Source organism: Parambassis ranga, chromosome 2 (genome assembly GCF_900634625.1).
Source record: "Parambassis ranga chromosome 2, fParRan2.1, whole genome shotgun sequence".
Taxonomy (NCBI): Eukaryota; Metazoa; Chordata; class Actinopteri; family Ambassidae; genus Parambassis; species Parambassis ranga.
In genome coordinates, this window is record NC_041023.1 from 34121220 (window position 1) to 34140657 (window position 19438).

General features: G+C 40.6%; 1 protein-coding gene across 2 annotated transcripts in view; it reads left to right on the forward strand.

The window, feature by feature from the left end:
- The first annotated feature begins 8610 nt into the window (after positions 1–8610).
- The window catches only part of ntf3 (neurotrophin 3), a 32531-nt gene continuing 21703 nt past the window's right edge, over positions 8611–19438 (forward strand). The window contains exons 1-2 of one of the 2 annotated variants that reach the window (XM_028420640.1): positions 8611–8738; positions 18877–18972. Coding sequence is in view for 1 of the 2 variants with exons in the window: in XM_028420632.1 (XP_028276433.1) it covers positions 8721–8738 (18 nt within the window). In the remaining variant the exon portion in view is untranslated. The remainder of the gene's footprint in view (positions 8739–18876; positions 18973–19438) is intronic. The other variant, XM_028420632.1, reaches the window with a different exon arrangement.

A 19438-nucleotide genomic window follows, 5' to 3' on the forward strand; every position in this document is an offset into this window, starting at 1 on the left:
TGTTAACTGGTTGCAGATGCTGACTGACAGGGAACATACAATATCTCAGTGAGAAGAAAATTTCCACACAAACCTAGTACATCTAACCCAAACATCCAGGCCATTTATAACACTCAAAAAAGGTGTTTTGACAGGACTTAAGTCTAGATACAATTTCCAGCCTGCTTAATTTAATTACCAGTGATCTTTGTTTATTATGTAGTTTTTGACTCCCACACTATCTTTGTGATTGCAAAGCTCACACATATTTATTGAAAAAATAAAGCTTCTTGGCATTTCAAGTCTTTTTTTTCTTTGCTCTGTTTCTCTGCAGTCTGTGGGCCCTGAAGATCACTGACTTACATTGTTCCTGGACACTATCTCTCCCCTGTCCAAACAATTCTCCCTCGCCCTCTTTCAAACCTAAGCCATGCCCATCTGGCTGGCAGGAAACAGGAAGGAGTCCAATTCATCATATATAAATATATTTTTGTTCTTGTTGTTCTTTTGTTTTTGTTTTTGTTTGTGTTTTGTTGGTGCCACAACATTACAGACAGGCCTTGTTTCCGAATGCATACTGCCTTTTCACTCAGATTCAAGTGTTCCTCAGAGATCTGCAGTTTTTTTCTCACATTGTTGACACAGTGTAGCGTTCACTGCCCTGCTGTGAGTGTGGGATGTCTGTATCTGAGCTGAATTACAGTGTATCAATCCACAATTTAACAATTCTGGTCCAACCATATCATTCACAGATTTCAGTTATACCATAGATATTAGATAGATATATTAGATAGATGTTTATTTATTTTTATTTTAGATACTTTAATAAAATAATTCCCCAGTGCCAAGCAGTGTCATAAAATGACCAGCAAGGAGCGCCACACCAGTGAGTACACTGGAAGCAGTGCGGGTAAAGTGCCTTGCCCAAGGACACACAAAAGTGACTAGGGAGGAGTTGGGATTGAACAACCAACCTTCCGGTTATTGGACAACCCTGCTCTACCACTGAGCCACTGCTGCCCCAATTAGATAAGAAACCTGTCAATCATTTCAGTCCAAGGGCGTAGATTTGCTTTTGGCATTGGTGGGGACCAAGACTCCAGCAATTATTATTATGATGAACTAATTTCATTACAGTGTTATTTACAAAATAACTCCTTATATAGACCTTCTTTATTGCTGCCATCTCTTCGATATGCACCAAGCCACACATGTGACGATCCAGTGTTTCCCACAGACCATAATGTGATGGTGTTATTACATGAGCTGAGATTCTCCAAAAATTTCCCTTCAGGAGCTTAAACAGCTCGGCTTGAAATATTCTGAGGTGAGCATGTAAACCTGTTGTTTTCATTTATGGATTCCTCACACATCTATTCTACATGGACTGAAAACCACCCAGCACAGGTGGTGATCACTTGATTTTCAAACCACTTATCTAGACAGACACAATACAATAAAGTAACAAGGCTACTGTCAGCCCTATGAGGGAATATGATTTCTTAAATACTAGGGCTGTGTATTGGCAAGAATCTGGCGATATGATACATATCACGATACACATGTCACGTGTATCGTGATATGTGTGATATGATCACATATATATATAAAATTGATATATACTCTTAAAATATATATATATATATATATATATATATATATATATATATATATATATATATATATATATATGTGTGTATATATTTTTTAAGAGTTCAGAAAGCTTGTTTGGAAAGCCTTATCTGAATATGAGTAATACATCTTTTACAAGAACAAAATGTTTAATTAATTTAATTAATTATTTTAATTATAAGAACATTGCACAATGCAACTGTATCTCACATTCAAGTTGTTTTTATGCTGAAAATGATGTTGAAATTAATTTTTGCTCATAAATAATTAATAAAAAAAATCGATTTGGCCACAACTTAAATCGATACCAGTATCTCCAAAAAAAAAATCGCGATATTTCACAGAATAGATTTTTTCTTACACCCTACACCCACCCACACTAGTTGACTAGTTTTGAAAGAAGCCCGGCCTCTGTGGGACATTTTATTTCACCAAACATGAGTGTTGACAGGCAGCAAACACATGACACAGCAATGCAGCCATATGAACAGAACAAAGTTTTTTCTTCTCCTCAGGCAGCAGCTTGTAACCAGCTTGCCTGACTGGACAATGTTGTGACAACAATCTTTGTCACCCTACCTCACTACTTCTTCAGCAGATTATACATGGCCTTTCAACAAGAATGCATTCGATGATCAAGCTATCATTCCTGAATAGCAGACCACAAACCGCTGAGTTTAACCAATCAGAATCCAGTATTCAACAAAGCTGTGGTAAACACACACACATTACATGGTCCGATAGAACATTCTGTGTTTGTTGCCTTCAAACTGATGATTTAAAAAAAGAATAAACAAAACATTCTGAAGGTGTCAATCTGTGGTATATATTACTCATATATTGTCAGTCAACACAATGTTGAACAAGTGATTCTTCATTCTGTTCCTAATCTTGTGTGTTTTGGTTTTTGTACCATCCTAACAGAATTATTGGCCCAGAGTCACTTTCACTGCTTCAGTCTGTGCCTCCTGTTGGAGCCTCTCCCAGTATGAAGTGGGTGAAAGGCAGTGAAACACCTTCAGCTGCATATCAGACAGTCACACAATCAAATATGTCAAAAGCTTTACCCAATAACATGCACGCACAAAATACACACCATGTGTTATCCCCATGAAACACGCAGTTGTATGCATTGCCCTTCTTGCTGGTTGTCAGGGTACAAAGTAGCACCACATCTTTCAGGTAACGTCTGTCCTTTGATCTCTGGTTCACTCTGTGTGTACAAGTGTGTGTGTCTCTATATTCATTTAAAATGACCTGTATTTACTCAGGGAAGGTTTGTGTAGCACCTCTGCTTCTGTAGCTACGCCCTGTTTCACATTCACATGTATAAGAAGCCCGGTATGAGCATACTGTGAAAGTGGAGCAGATCCTTTTAAGCAGCTGCTTACAGGAAGTTCACCTCTGGATACTGAAGGTGTGGTGATTGTTATGCCACAGGCACTGTTTTTATATTCTCTCTCTTGTCATATTTTGTGTTTTACTAACAAATTATTTCTTCACCTGACGAATATGAAATACTGGCTTATAACTAGAGCCTAATTATTCTTCCACAACCTGGAAACAACATTTGGCCTTATTGTTGTGATTGTTTGTTCTCAATGATCTAAAGTGTCTAGTAAAGTGGATGATTTATTTATTTTTTTTATTTTTAGATACTTTAATAATCCCAGAGGGAAACGCTTAAGAAGGAGGAGTTGGGATCAAACCACCAACCTTCCGGTCATTGGATCTCTCTCAGTGGCTCTACCACTGAGCCACTGCTGCCCGTAAATTGTAATGCTGCGCTTTACAATAATTTTGCATCAGCTTTCTGTTCGGTTCTGTAAACACGACCATAGGTACAATTAAATATTTACAGTCCAAATACATACTTGATACCTAAACCTATACACACACACGTTCCAACAAGAAAAAAAATGTCCAAGCAGTGCACATGTGCAGGCACACACTCTTTTCACGGTCGTTCTTTAGAAACAGTCGTCTATAATCAGCATTTACTTTGTGCCAAATACACTGTGTGAGGTCTGTGTGTGTTTGCTCTGAAAGGCTGAGCACGATCAAAGCCACAGGTCGCATGATGAGACAAAAAAAGTCCTGAAATTATTGACAATGACAACCTGAGTAAGGTCTGAGCTCACAACATTGCACATTACAGAAAAGGAGCTGAAAGTATGTACATTTCCTCTCTCGTGCAGCTGTGTAGGTATGCAAACATATGCTCTCTCACACATACACCTAGGAGAGCCTCTTAACTCTCTCTGCAGTCTTTCTTTACCCTCCATCCTTCCTTTTGCTTCTCCATCCATTCATTCATTTTCACCTTTGTTTAGTGTGTCTGCACATATCTGTCTGTATTAATTGCATGTGAATAAGCTTGTATTCATCCCTCTTTAATATATGTGTGTCCATCAACGCTGCCGTGTAAGTTTCCACACAGCAGCAATGTGGTGACAAAAAAACTGTCCCATCAATTACTGGCTGTTGATATTTTCAACAGAAACAGTGTTTGCTGTTGGTGGCTGGCACTGTTCCCTGATGCGTATAAAAACAAAGGAAGAAGCATGCGGTTATTATGAACAGGCCTGCTCGGATCTCTGAATAAAGCACGGGGAATTTACTGTGCAAACAATCTAATCAGGTTCATGTAATGAGGGATGTTGCTTGTGATCTGGTGAGGATTTAGTCTGTCAGAAAAGCCTCAGTCTTTTTGTTTAAGGTTATGTGGTGTATCCCAACATGGCATCATGTTTCACCAGAACCCAGTCAGGTCAACACCAGTCATATTTATGTAGAGGGACTTTTAAACAATTTTAAGGACAGACAAAACAAAAACAAAGAGCAAAAAGACAAAACAGGAAAAGCAGCTCCGGCATGTCATTCTCATGGAAAGTGATTTTCTATCTTGTAAGTTACACCACTATGTGCCATGACCTCAGTCCTCCTTTCTACATTTTCCATACAGTAGCTGAAGAAAACTGAACTTTAATTGTTAAAAAATATAATGTAATATTATATATAATATTATAATGTAATAAAGGGGACGTCATTGAGGCAGAGACACATGACATGCACCGATGGACAATTGAGAATGAACTGACATGTTTCAGAATAAGTTAAAGAATGTAGTTATCAGTAACTTTCGGATAGCAGTGGCACCTAAATTCTTTTCTATAGAATGGACAAAATGAATGTCAGATATTAAAGTGATGAAAGAGCGTAAACTAAACATTTTTTTCCAGTGCCATTTTTGTGCCATCTTGCCATTTTTGGTTATCTACATGTCACTGCATTGATCATGGGTAGCTGGCTTAGAGCCCACAAGCATTCCATTCTTTTTCTTTTCTTATTTGTGAAAGATAAAAGAGGATTCTTAGATATTTTATAAGAATCAGAAGAAAAACATGAACTTCTCAAATCCCAAGGTCAGCCCAAAATGAAAAGAAGACAGGCCAAACCGAGCAACTCTCCAGGTGCAGCTAAGATTTAAAGGCTTCATGATAGGTAACACATACTTTGATCAAACTATCAGAGGGTTGTTTACAGATGACTCCAAGTCAGTATTTATATATGACAATGGATGCATAAGGAGAGCAACAGCACCACTGATTCAGTGGTGAACGGTGCTGTTAAAGTGATACAGAAAACACACCAGGATGACCACATAAAAGCAAAAAAGAGACACACACACATACTGTTAACAGTCTACTTACTGTGTGTTTTTCTCTTTACATTAAAAAATGTTTTAGGGGCATCAAGCTAACACTGCTAATCTGACTGTAGTTTCTGCTTCCTCACAACTTCTCTATCCCAGGTTCGCCTCTTCATCAGCCTCCTATTCTCGTCTCATCTGCTGCTTCTGCTCTAAATCTTCCCCCTCTCCCCGACTCTTTACATATTTGATGATTTCACTGCGGTCCAGAATAATAATTACACAGCCATCATGTCACATGGGGAAGCCCAGGGGACCCACAGGAGACGAGCATTGCCATTGTGCTGCTTAAAAATTTAACATGTCCTTTACAGTGATGATGTTGAGGCTGGTATGAAGGGATGTCTTGTGATGTATGACTAATGGTTAGTCATACGGGGAGGAAGAAGTACAGTATGCTCAGACTGTTGTAGCATGTGAGGGCAGATGTGTTGAGGTTGGGCGCTTTGAGAAACTTCCTAACACCTTGAAAGTTTAAATTCACAAGTCATTGACTCCAGTTCACATGTGGATGAAGAATTTTACCAAGTGGAACCAGAGACGCTGCTTACCAGCAAGTAACTACTTGGGGGCCCAAGGGCCAGCAAATTTTAAACTACAGTAGTGTACAGAGTTTGCAATGACAGTAGGAGACCTCCCTACCTGACTCCACTCAGTCCTACCAGTGCAAGTGTTGTGTACTTCTAATGACAAAATCATATGTCAGAGTTGTTTGAAGGCGAAGAGGTATTTGAGGTCTACCACTGCCCTTTTTCTGTGTGTGTATGTGTTTTTTTTAGCCATGTAGAAGCAATTTCAATTTTCTTTCTCGCCTTTCTCCTGTATAGGGAGCCCAGTTCTATGATCATTTCAGCAGTTAAAATATGACTTTAACAGCTGGGTCATGTGCTCAGGATCTCAGACTCTGATGAGCCTCGGATTTACTGGATCTATATTTGTGTCTTTAATTTCATCAATTGCTCAAAATGACCAAATTTTGCCTTTTGAAAGGGCCAAAACTGGCATAGCATATATTCCTTACTATAACTGCCAACTCCATTCATATCAGACTGTTGTCTGTGGAAGTGGTGATGAACTCTGATGAAGACCTTTATGATCTCTTTTTTAATCTGCATTTCTTGTTCAGGTTTGCTGTTTTCTGGCCCCTCATCCTTCACATACATCCAATAAAACACTGCAGCAGATTCCTTGGTACTTTTCAGACCACAGAAAAACAAATATTGTGCTACATAATCTCACTCATGGTCAGAAAATCCAGAATTTGCCTGCTACTAATGCCAGTAAGGCAAGCTCAAACCTGCCAGTAAGCTTTTTATTTAACTTCATAAACATAGCTTCTACCGTCTTTTGTTACAGTTCAGTAATATCAACCCATACACCAATCACTGGTCCAATTATCTGTCTGGTCAGATCTTGTATGTGTGTACTGGCTAATGAGACAGCATTCATAGTTTAACTAGATGTGCTGCTAAAAAGGCCAAGATGCAGAGAAAAGACCATATGTGCAGCTAACACTGTCAAGGGGGGCTGTCAAGAGGGCTGTCAAGTTGGGTTTTGATGTCTTTGGTTAAGAAATCCATGCAGAAAGAGAATGGTCTGAACGCACATCAATGGAGTTAATGTAGGAATGTGTGCAGTCTATCATGTGTCACCATGGAGGTCTAGCAGGGAATCTGTTGTGCTCACAACAACACAAACAATGGACTGACACGAACCTGACATGTTGGCTATTACACATTAAATAATAAAATATTTATCCTGCACTCCATTAAATCGACAGCAGGAGGGGAGACTATCGAAGAGTAAATCTGGACAGGAAGCATTAAACTCAACTGGAGACAGCCAAGCAATCACTGGCTCTATTACAGTGCTTGAACATAATCACCAATTCAGAAGGAAAGAAGAAGAAGAATTTCCATGTAAATCTGCCACTGATTCTACTGAAGTGCTGCTAGAACAGAACGCTGGACATTTTTAGCAGCAGCCATTAAAGGTAGGGTAGGAGATTTCATTCTGATGCACTTTTTGTTAAATAGGATGACCCTGTGCAGAGTATTGGCTGGTTGTCACTCTCTTCCTGCTCTGTGCGCACCAGAGAGGTACGTGCATGATGGCCAAAGTCACAGACCGCAGCTCGTCTTCAGGTAATTCGCGTCCATGTGATTGGGAGACATGGCTTCAGGGTGAGCTCCGAGAGAAAGGGACGTGTGTTTACTTTCAAAATTTGGCTGACTCTCACTGAGTTTTCAAAATCTCCTACCCTACCTTTAAAAAAGAGCAGTTGAATTAAGTTACAAAGCAATAGAGCATGGTGACACCAGCATGTTGTGATCACTATAGTAACCAGCACTGTGGGTGGCAGTGACGAGACGACAGAACAGAAGGTAGAGAACATTTACATATTTGACGTGACTCAAGAGGTTAAAGCGAGGCAACTAGACATGTAATAATCCTCTACTTGAATAGAAAGGAGTGAAGAGGGTCAGCCTTCTAAGACCTCTGCCAACAGCTGGCCAACCTACCTCTGCTGCTGCACATTGTACGATAGTGAAGCTAGCTGCTAGCCTGTGCCTGGAGCAGATCCAAACCATTTAACCACAATATTCCACAGTAAAAATGCTAAAGGCTGCTCATGGTTCAGGCTTGTGCGATGTGTCATTTTGGGTACATTTAACCTTTGCTTTTAACTATTAGCTAAAGTTAAAATGTGTGGAAATATTACTTAGCTGGGACTTTCCACCCAATAATGCCGTCTAATATATAAACGAATTACATATTGCTCAAAATAACACAAGAAGACACTGGCTGTATTCAGAAGCTCTGCAAAATGAAAGGCTTCTGATGCGGCATGCAATCACTTACTGACAACTTTAATCACACACTAACACGTGTTGTTTTCCAACATTACTCGTGTTGGTGTATTGTGACAGCAAACCTTGTTGTACCATTTTAATGACTGTGAATCTATTTGATTTCAAAGTTTTACTCTCAGAACGTAAGCAGGCGTCACATTAAGACCTAAAGGTTGCATTAGTCACGCACACATACACTGACACGCGCGCGCGCGCGCTCTTAATTCCGTGTCCTAATTCACACATGCACCATGCATGCGGGTCTTTGCACCAACATGCGCCAAGAGCCATCTGTCCTGTAACAGAAAGAGCGGCGTAGATTATGTTGTCCAGTGACTGTGTGTGTGTGTGTGTGTGTGTGTGTGAGAGAGAGAGAGAGAGAGAGAGAGAGAGTATTACGCACGCCCTGATCGTCTCCACGCAGAACCAGTGTGGCGCACAGACAGGCGGCAGCCCTCACTAACTGGGAAGTTTTCGCCAAAGGATTCTGTGGAAAACTTAATCACCTTCATGTCGACTCTGTTGGATACTAACCCGCCGATGCTATGGTTACCTTTATTACGGTAGGAGCACCTTTTATTTTATTTCATTTGGCGTTTTATGGAGCATTTTTGGTCACTGGGGAATTTACTTTAGTTTCTGAGGACTTTTACGTAAAAAGACTGACAGAGCACGGAAATAAGAGTGCCATATGTCCGCCAGACTCTTTTAAAGTCAATCCGATCCTGTGGTAACCAGCTTTGGAGCTGCTAGAGATAAAACGTGCATAAATATCTTTAGAAAAGTTTAAAAAGGGCTTCATATGGCACCACAGTCTGAACTCTGTGTGTGTGCGCTGCATATTAAATATTGACTTTTTGCACAGATGAGCACTTTGCGTGATATGTTCGTGTATCTATGCTTGAGCTCTGGCAGGTAAAAAAGAAACGCACCGTGCGCTGCCTTGAGGCGAACCAGCATGGACACACTGACTTATTTTACTCTCTCTCTCTCTTAGTGTGTGCACAGGTAGACAAAAGCCTGGGGTATTTCCAAAGTTGTCTTACGCACACAAACATTAGAGTCTCCTTCTGTTTTTAGACGCACTCTAGATGTTTTAAAGGTGTGTGTGTGTCCAGTGTTTGTTGCGCACGGCAATGATGTGGTTCAAGCTTGTGTCTTTGGATTACCCACGCGCTAATTGTGCCTCGGCTCGCGGTTAGTGGGTGTGAAAGCCGGTATGTCACAGATGACTCTCAAAACAAAGGCGATCTGTGCGTGGATCGGCCTGCTCTCCCTCCCTTTGCGTTTGTGCATATTTATTTGTGCAAATGAACTATAGCCTGTCAGGATGGAGAGGGCGGCGAGTCTCTGAGCACACCGGGGGCTCTTTTAACATATTATATGGCCCTAAATGTTCCAAAAAAATCTTTAAATAATTTATCATTTTGGAAGTAATGTAGTCGTACCCGTGCCTGGAAAAACGTGTTTTGGGTCAAAGAAGTTGTCCAATAAGCTTTTAATTACAGGTCAGAACACAAAAAGTGAAGTTTTCTGTTTAGAAGTTAGATTACTGTGTGTGGGCAAATTGTATAACTTTTTTATTGCACCCCAGACAACGCAAAAACACATCTCCCCTCACACTCGGGGATTTAACTGTGCAGAGCTGCTGGAGGAATACGCCAAAAGGCCCGTAAACCCCTCCAAACATTGAGTGCTGCTGTGCGCGCCTCTGCGCGTGTGTGGAGCCTGATAATAATATCATGGATGGAATTCTGCGTAATGGCTTCATAACTGCTGCGGTGTAGTTGGGCATGTTCGAGACAACATGTGGTGGGAGCTGGGACTTTGCGTAATGGAGCGAATCAGTGGGCGTCTTGAGCCTTTGGTGGATGCGTCCCTGCTTCAGCTGGGAGTCCACTTCTGTGTGTGAGCGCGTGAGATGGAGTGTATATACGCACGCGCGCAGAAGGCCGCTGGAGCAGCTGTTGCAGCAGAGCCCACCCTGACATGCAGGCGCACAGCAGGAGGAGGAAACTAGGGCGCACGGGGGGTTGGCGAGGGAGATGGACCCGTTGCATTCTGTAACTTTCGTTATGGACGCTGGAGCCAATAATGGCCTCCCAGCACCCTGAGAGGAGCTTACTACTACAGCTGTGAGCTGCACGCCACGCAACTCTCAGTGCAGTGAAGCTGCACCGACTCAGTTTAAGGGCGGCAGCAGGAAAGAGAAAAAAAAACAGTGAGGGGTATGAACAAATTATGGGTGGGGCACAAGAGAAGAAGAACATAAAGTACAGCAGATAGAGTAAATAAAACAATCATATTACTGTAAAGACTTCTGTGGTCTTTTTTTAATCCCAGTTCTAGCCTTTTGTGCACATCTGACTCACATCTGTCTCATTTATCTGCTTTACTCTTCTCTTCTACCCATTTTGTTTTTGGCACCAGTTTTTAATATATGTTGCAGGACTTGTCTGGCAACATCAGATGATAAAAATAATTAGGAGGCAGTTTGGCACCAACCTCCACCACCTTTACACTTGCTGTAGGCTGGCTGTGCTGAGAAGCTGGCGGATGTGGGGAAAAAAGCATCCCAAGTCAACTCTCTCTGGCCAGTTTGAAATAAAACAGAAACAGATGCAGACATGTGACGTTAACTTAACTTGTTCTCTTTAACTGCTCTCTTGTTGATTTGGTGGATCAGAGCATCATCCAGACACTTTGAGGGAAACATTAGGGCGGAACACTGGTCATCACAGATGTTTAATTAACCATAGCTCATGACACTTCCAGGGGCGCTGACTGGAAGTGTCTTCTAACACTCCATTCTTCTCCTATCTGTTCCCTCAACATGTGATGCCTCACTTTTTTTCACCTTCACACATGCTATGTCATTACGAGTAATTTCATTTACAGTTGACATTTTAACGTGTCCAGAAAGTTGTTTTTTTGCAATGAAATCTTCCTAAAATAGCGAAAACAATTTGATTAGATTACCGACGTATGGCAGTGAACTTCCAAACAAATGTTTCAGCATTCATACATGGTGCATGGGGGAGCCAGGTTAGCTGATACTAGATGTTACCAATGCATTATGGAGTGTTTTAGCATGTCCCCACAAATGCATTGGACAGTACTGGGTGTATGACTAATGTAATGCAGTCCAAATAAACAGCTGTGCCAAGCTACAGCTATTACTACTGGGGATGTGTGCAGCAGCCAGCTTGTTTTTTGACAGTATGGCCGCCATGTGTGGTAAATGTTTGTGATACAAGTTGAGGAACTCTGAGTAAAATAGTTTGGAATGAAGAATATTTCTACCAACATGTCAGACCATGTTTAGCTTGATGGTCATGTGAATTCAGTGCTGATCAAGTGCACCAACTTCATGCTAGCTTCCTTGTCCTATAAACTTAGGAGCACTTCTGTTGTGTTTAATTAGTTATTAGTTTGTTTATTCTGAAATTAGCTGGTTATTTTAAATAACACTATATAAAAACAGCAGGTTAATTCTTCAGCTAATGGCCATTGACCCATTCATACCCTTTCATGTTACAGCCTGTAAGTGTTTCCTTCATGGGACTGTTACAGTGTGCAGCACATGGTGATCTAACAAAATACTGTTCTAGATGACAGAAGATGTAAGAAGAATAAGTAACCACTATTTTGATGTGTGCAGCCCAGCTTCTCAACAACATGTGTAATAACTATGTTGGTTCTAACTGCCAAGCAATAGTTTCACAGTAAGAATCAGAAAATGTGAAAAACCCGTAGCTGGGGTGAGACACATCATCATGGCAGATGTGAAAATGTGGAGCTTTTAGCTGTGATAGTCGTTTTAGTAAACTGTAGCATGTGGTTTTGTTGCCTTAATGTAACCACACAGTGAGTAAATCAACAGAGAACAGGAATGCTGCTCAGGAATTCAGCACTTACACTCCAAAAGTTTGCCACATCTTACAGAGAACAGGAGAATTAATGTATTTGCACCTGTGAGTGTGGGCAGGTGTGGATCACTCCCCACTCATCATACACTCAGATTTGATCCTACCCCATACACTGATGTACTGGTGTTGTTGTCCGATGAAATCAGAGAACACCTGGCCAAGCATCCACAGATGGGGATGTGTTGTTATAGGAGAGGTCACAACAAGAAGATAAATGAAACCTCCATCTTTTTAACTTTTAATGCACTGAAAAAAGGTTTGTGGATGGACTGTGTGACATCGATCCAGCAGGTAGAATACTACATTATGTGTCAAAAAGCCTGAAGAGTAAAGGTGAAGAGAAGTCCCCTCTCTTCAGCCCAGTTCTTCAGCCTTTCATAAGATTAGAGGACTTTGTCATTAAACTCGTGGAGCTTAAGTGGTCCTTTCACACACACACACAAAAAAAGATTTGTGTCATATGTGGTGTTTGTGAGATTATTGGGGTCAAGCACCTAAAGGGGGCCTCTCAGCAGGTTAGCTACCAAAAGTCCATTAAAGCCTCATAAAGAGACTTCACGAGCTACATATAGCTGTGTATGTCAGCTTCATGCCAAAACAGTGAGAGAGGAAAAAATGCTGGAGTTTTCCCTCTGCGTTCTTTTTGTTCGCCTCATCCTATATGGCTGCAGTGTGACAGCAGTGCCTGCTCCGGGATGGTTTACACATTTAGCCTTGTGTTTATACGCTGCACATTCTTATGGTTAGTTAGAGTAAAACATGCTGTAAGGATGAGGACGGAAACAACGCAGTGCAGAGGGACTCACAGCTAGGCCTGTCGCGATAAGCAATAAACAATTAATTGCATGATAACTTTAAATGGGCTCGGTAAGTTTTCCCACCGCGATAGATTACATTTGCACACTCGTTTGTTTTCCTCTCTCTTTTTCTCTCCCTCTCCCTGCCAAAGAGACTGGATGACAAAAGGCGTCACTCTGGTGCGTCGTAGCGTATAAGGTGTGCAAAGTCCGGCCGTCAGATTTAATATGGCCCGCGGCTTCTGTATTAAAATGTGTCAAATCAACAGGTAGTTCTTATTTTTTAACTCACCGTTTGACGTTTACGGGATGTTCTGAGCTGACCACTGTCAGCTTGCTGTCTGCCATGGTGCGTCACAGTGCTGCAGGACTTGGACGCTGGTTACAGCAACGCAGAGGGCTCTGAAGGTGCACAGCACTGGTTCAACACTTCGCCACAGTTCACCACGAGACTACATATGCTTATGTATACAATTTGCTATCAGAGAGAGTCCATGTTATACGAGTGAAGTTTTCTGCCTTCTTACTGGCAGCACTCTCGGCAATGCATTAGTTCTCTTGCCCAGTCCTCTTGTGCCATCTCTGCTCTCAATTTCTTTATGTGGTTTCTATCTACATGGTGGCGTTTTTAAAATTCACCGCAGCGGTCTGTGCACAGCGGCCCGATGCGCATACACACACGCAAATGCGTGCACACACAAACACACATGCAGACATGCATGTGCGCGCACTCCCACCAGCAGGTAGAGAGTGCGTGTTGTTTGGCTCTCTGTTGACATGCTAGTTGGTTTGACTTAACTCCATTGACTATGCTAAGATAAGCTATGGTAATAGGCCTACCACTACTCATAATAATAATATTAATATCAACATCAGAATTACTTTATTTTATTTATTTTACATATGTATTTACACATACATTATGATGATGATGATTAATAATAATAATAATAATAATAATAATAATAATAATAATAATGTTGATAATTGGGGGCCTTTCCAATGTTAAATCTTCTTTAGAAATTAAAGTTTATTGATCTTTGAAAGGGTGTACTTGCATTATATGTCGTTATCATTATATTAGTTGAACATGGTCTCAAAACCTAGAAATTATTGCTTATCGCAATAATTTTGCTTATCGCAATAATTTCTCTTGGCAATTAATCGCTTCTAAAACTAAATCAAAGACAGCTCCTCTCCTTGTCTTTTTATTGTCTTTACCATAATCTGCAGGGAGTTGGAGCAGAGAGAGAGATAGTGAGGTTTCAAGGTGAGAGTCAGCCTTCCCAGCAGTTCGGTCATATGACAGTCCAGCCGTCCTCTTTCTGTCCGGTTTGACTTTGTAATCTGCCTCTCTGTCACAACGATTTTCTTTATCTCCCTCACATCCACCGTCCGGATCTTTATGTCCTTCATGTTTCCCTCCCTCTTTACATCAGCCTCACCCCCACAGCCTGCGTTTTTTTCTTTCCACTCTGTTTCCACATTAAAAGGGAGACTCAGTGACCTCCTGATAACATCCTTATCCCGATATAGCTGATAGTGCTGCCTGGGATGAATTCCCATACGGGGTTATTTATACTCTATCTGCATATACGACTGTAAGAATTAAAACTCTGATAGAGCATTCTCATGGTATCGTTGGGTCTTACTTTTTTACCCAATTTTATTTATTAAACCGAGCTTGTCAGTGTACACGACTGAAGGCACAGATTCCAGTGCACTTCACCTCAGCTTCTAGGATTTAGATCCTGTAACATGACAGCAAACGCCTCCGCCTGCTCATCCTCGCAGTATGTACACATCAGGAAGCAGGTAACTTGAGTACGTATTTATTCTACCGGTACTTCATGCAAATTTTAGGCAGGAACCTGAGACATATACTGTCATGTTATATGCAGCTGCTAATAAACAGTTGCTGCATTTAATTGGTTTTTGTTACTATGAGTCACATAAACCATATTAAGTGTAGCTGCAGGAGGTAGGGTCACTGCTTACATTGCAGTCAGTTTGTTTAGTCCAGTGGTTTCTAACATACTTTAGAGGGGTCAAGGCTCTGCCAAAAGCTCATTGAAGTGACAGTGGTGAGACTGGTCACTGTGGTAGTAAATCAACAGACAGCTTAAAGGTAGGGTAGGAGATTTTGAAAACTCAGTGGGAGTCAGCCAGATTTCGAAAATAAACATACGCCCCTTTCTCTCAGAGCTCACCCCAAAGCCATGCCTCCCAATCACATGGACACGCATTACCTGAAGACGAGCTGCGGTCTGTGAAGACAAGTTAATACTCCATGCAGGGCCGTCCCGGGTAGGGATTAGTTAGGCAGTTTCTCATTAAAACGAAGAATATTAATCATCTGTGGAAGCTATAAAACACTAAAACACCAGCCAATACTCTGCGCAAGGTTGTCCCTGAGGATTGGCTGATGTTTTTAGCATTTTATAGCTTCCACAGATGATTAATATTCTTCGTTTTAATGAGAAACTGCCTAACTAATTGGTTGCTATTGGACTGTAAAGAGAAGTTACACTAATTTAACAAAAAGTGCATCAGAATGAAATCTCCTACCCTACCTTTAAGAGAAGCTTAATTAAGACACTAGTTGTGACACTTGCATAACCTTTATACACTGAAATGAAGTGGACTTTATGCTCTAGGTTTAGAGTACATAACAACAACTAGAGCAATATAAAGCAGCATATAGACCAGTGTTTATACATCCTACACTGAATGAACAGTGTGAGGTCTGACTAAATGGGCAGAAATGGAATCTGTGGCTGAATTTACAGACAGGTGTCACATTTACATTAGTGCTGTCACCTGCGGTCCCTTCATCTGACAGTGCACCTGTTTCATTTTAATGATAGCAAGGGGCCTAGAATGGGCAAGACACTGGAGGACAAAAGAACAAACTTTAAGCATTAAATTACTTTTTTGTGTGAAATATTTGAGGTTTAATACATATAGAATGTCCCATTTTGCCTTCAGTGACACATGACAAGGGGCCCATGGATGGTGGTTTCTGTATGTAATGACAAACTAAAGCAGCTTTGTAATCTTTAGGAATGCACTGGGTTTTATGTTGATGCATTAATCAGAAGTTGAGTCTGATAAACTAGTTTTCACTTCTGCTAGGGTATGACCTCCTGAACCATTCCCTGTGCTCAGATTGGTGTCTGAAAGCATCATGTACACATATTCATTAAATCTAATATAGTAGTCACACTGATCCAATTTGCACCTGGATCACATTTAGTGATTATATCAGATTAAGGTCTGGGTCACTTTCGTCATTAAGGCGATTATTGTTTCAAGAGCTATGAAACTGCGGGCAGAGTGGAGTCATACTCGTTTAAAACCTGCCTGTTTCTGCTGAGATTCACAGCATCGTGTTAATCTTCAATGATTCCTAAATCTGCCGAATAACATGATATAATCTGCAGAGACATGTTTTTTTGCAGTCTTTCATATTTTTTATTCCTGACAAAACCTGTTTTTGTTACAGGACGGCTTCTTTGTGTCTTACACAGCCGATAGGCCGCAGTTAGAGTACAGAGCTATTATAGTGGATACAGAGGAAGTTACTCCATGATGGCAGATTTTATCGCTTTAGTGTGATCGCAGCTCAGATCCTCCATACATAATGAGCTGCCCACAGGTGACATGTGTGTACTGATGACTTTGATATTTGAGCTGACAGATGTTCAGATGGCCTGAGGCCCAAACCAGCTGCTTAATGTCTAAAACACATTCTCCAACCTCACCACACGATAACCCAATCCCCCTTTTAGTGCTCCCCTCATTAGGTTTAACTCTTAACATAACACTAATCCTAACTTTAATCTGACCACAAACCTGAAGAATCCAAGAAGTGAGTTCACAGGATGGATGCACTTAAGGATCACAGCGGTACTATATCAATAATAAGGATCTGCTCTGTTATTGATGTCTGAGGACATGCTGGGAACTGAATAGCTATGATAATGATAACTGTAAATCATACTGAAAAATATAAATGCATTGCATGTCTGCATATTGCATTTTAGTGTTGAAAGTTATGAGGATGAAGTTACAAGAAGGAGTCAGTGTGCATGTGTGTGTGTGTGTGTGTGTGTGTGCGTGCCTCCCTGTCTTGTGGAGGTTTTTGGCTTCCTGTTTTGACTGACCCACAGAATGTCAGTAAAAATCTTTATGGGAAAATTAAAAGTGCCTCCTCCTTTCCTTAGCATGTGTTTCTTTAATTTACTTTAAAAAGTCACATGGCTGCCACAGTGTCCATGTCTACCATTTCATTCAATAGAGACCAGATCTCCAACCCTCAGTGTCGCTGGATGCTGGTGGCTGGGAGAGGAAACATCATAAAGATAGGCTAATTCTTGAATATGTGAAGTGCTATTAAACTGACATGCAGAGGCCATATTATGCACAAACAAAAGAAATACTGGCTGATTATTGACAAAGCGTCTTCAGTGGTCGCTGTCTGTTTGCTGTAAGTGCATGCACACAGGAATATATCCACAATTACCAATTACTTAATGTAATAACTGAATGGAATATTTTAACATATCTTCACACCCTACTGTCCATCATCATGATTGGCAAGAGATTAGAAATGTATAAGAGAAGAAACTGCTTCCTGTGTAGTTACTCATCTGACATAACATCTGTTATTTGTTGTAATTCTGTTTGGTTAATGTTTAAAACTGTATTCTAAATTAATAATTAGGGATGCACAATATTGTATTATAACATCAGATGAAATGTTGCCAATAAGAGGGAGATATTATCAGTGGATGCATCATAAGTGATCACATAAATATGTCTGTAGCATGGAGGTTTTTTGTGTGTCTGTCTGCACATGGCAGCTCTGCTTCAGGGTTCTGTCTACAATATTAAATTAATGGAAAGGTTTGATGTTCTCTGCAATCAGGTAGAAAAAATATGTGAATGGATCAGGTTAAACACTAAGCATGTAAGAAACATTGTGAATCTAACAAACACTAACAAACTGTACCTTTAAGATGATGTAGTTCATATTCTTCGGTGTGTGTGTGTGGGTAGGTGTGTCTGCTGAGGATATCTCTCAAATTGTTCCCTTTTACTAACTCCTGTTCCTTCTCAAGTCCAATCTGTATGCAGACCTTCCTCAAAGCATTAGATCACCATGTCTACTTGGGCCCATTCATCTGCTTGTGGCCTTTTAGTCATTGTACAAGTTCCACCACTTACTACAAACTTTTGAATCAGTATAAACCAAAGTCCACTCAGCTATTTCTTTAATTTCCTTTTAAATCATGAATGAACTAGTGTGTGTGTGTGTGTGTGTGTGTAGGAAAATGGGTCTATTTTTCTTCTTCACTCCTCTCAGCCCTGGGGCTTTCAGCCCTGGGGGTTAATTAACATGACTTTATACCACAACATGTGTAATGCACTGCAAAACACTAATGAGGAAATGGAGATTGAATGATTGGCTTTGTCTGCTGAAGAATGCTGCGTCTGGATCAGAATGATCAATGGATGTTGTGTGAAGCCAAATTCAGTGTTTGAGCATGGTAAACAAAAGTGATTGATCGTGAGTGGCAGGTCTTGAACTTATTTGGCCTGCTGTATCAGTTGCATGTCAGAGCTTCTCCAAGTCTGATATTCATCATATTCATTTGTATGGAATTCTTTTTTTCTTTTGCATACAGGACTTCACATGCCTCTGCAACTGCTCATGAGGAAAATTATTCGGGGGAAATTAGTGGCATGTTGAATTGGACGCTTAGCTCTTCTTTGGTGTATTTCTTCTGCTTATTACATTACTGACATGATTGCAAGAAAGAAAAGGAACAAAATTTACTTATTGGATCATGCAGCAAATTGGCTGTTATGAGAAAATTAATTCCAGCATGAAACTGATCACACAGACATTCACAAAGGAAATTATTAAACTGGCACAACCTTTCTTTCTTAACCTGCTTTGGTCTGTACAGTGGGAGGAGTAACCAGAGAAAACCAATACAGGAACGAGGAGAACATGCAAACTCCACACAGTCAGATTGGAACCAAGAACCAAGGACCTTCTTGCTGTAAGTTCAGCAGTGTTAACCACTGCATCACTGTGCCATCCTTAATATGGCACAAAGGGTGATGTTAAAATGAAATTTAGAAGTGGTACCACACATTGATCAGGTTGCAATCAGGTTGAGTATTCATATATGTGTGTTTTTAACACATTTCAGTATCTACATATCATGCTTAAAATCATTCTGGTCTTCTGTACTGATGTATCACAATAATGAAGAATGTATTTGAAGCTCAACAAATGCATCCATGCAAGTCTTAATATTACCAGCCACCAAGGTGCCAGCAGCCTCAAGGCTGTTTATAGTTGAATTTGAACTTGACACCTTTTGAAAATATGTGATTCTAAATTTAACTGATCAATTTCTTTTTATTGTTTTGGCTGACTGAGTCTCCAGAGTTGGCAAAAAAGAGAGAGCAGAGTAACAAAAACAAAGGCAGCTTGATTGGTTTTTGGAGAGACTTGTTACT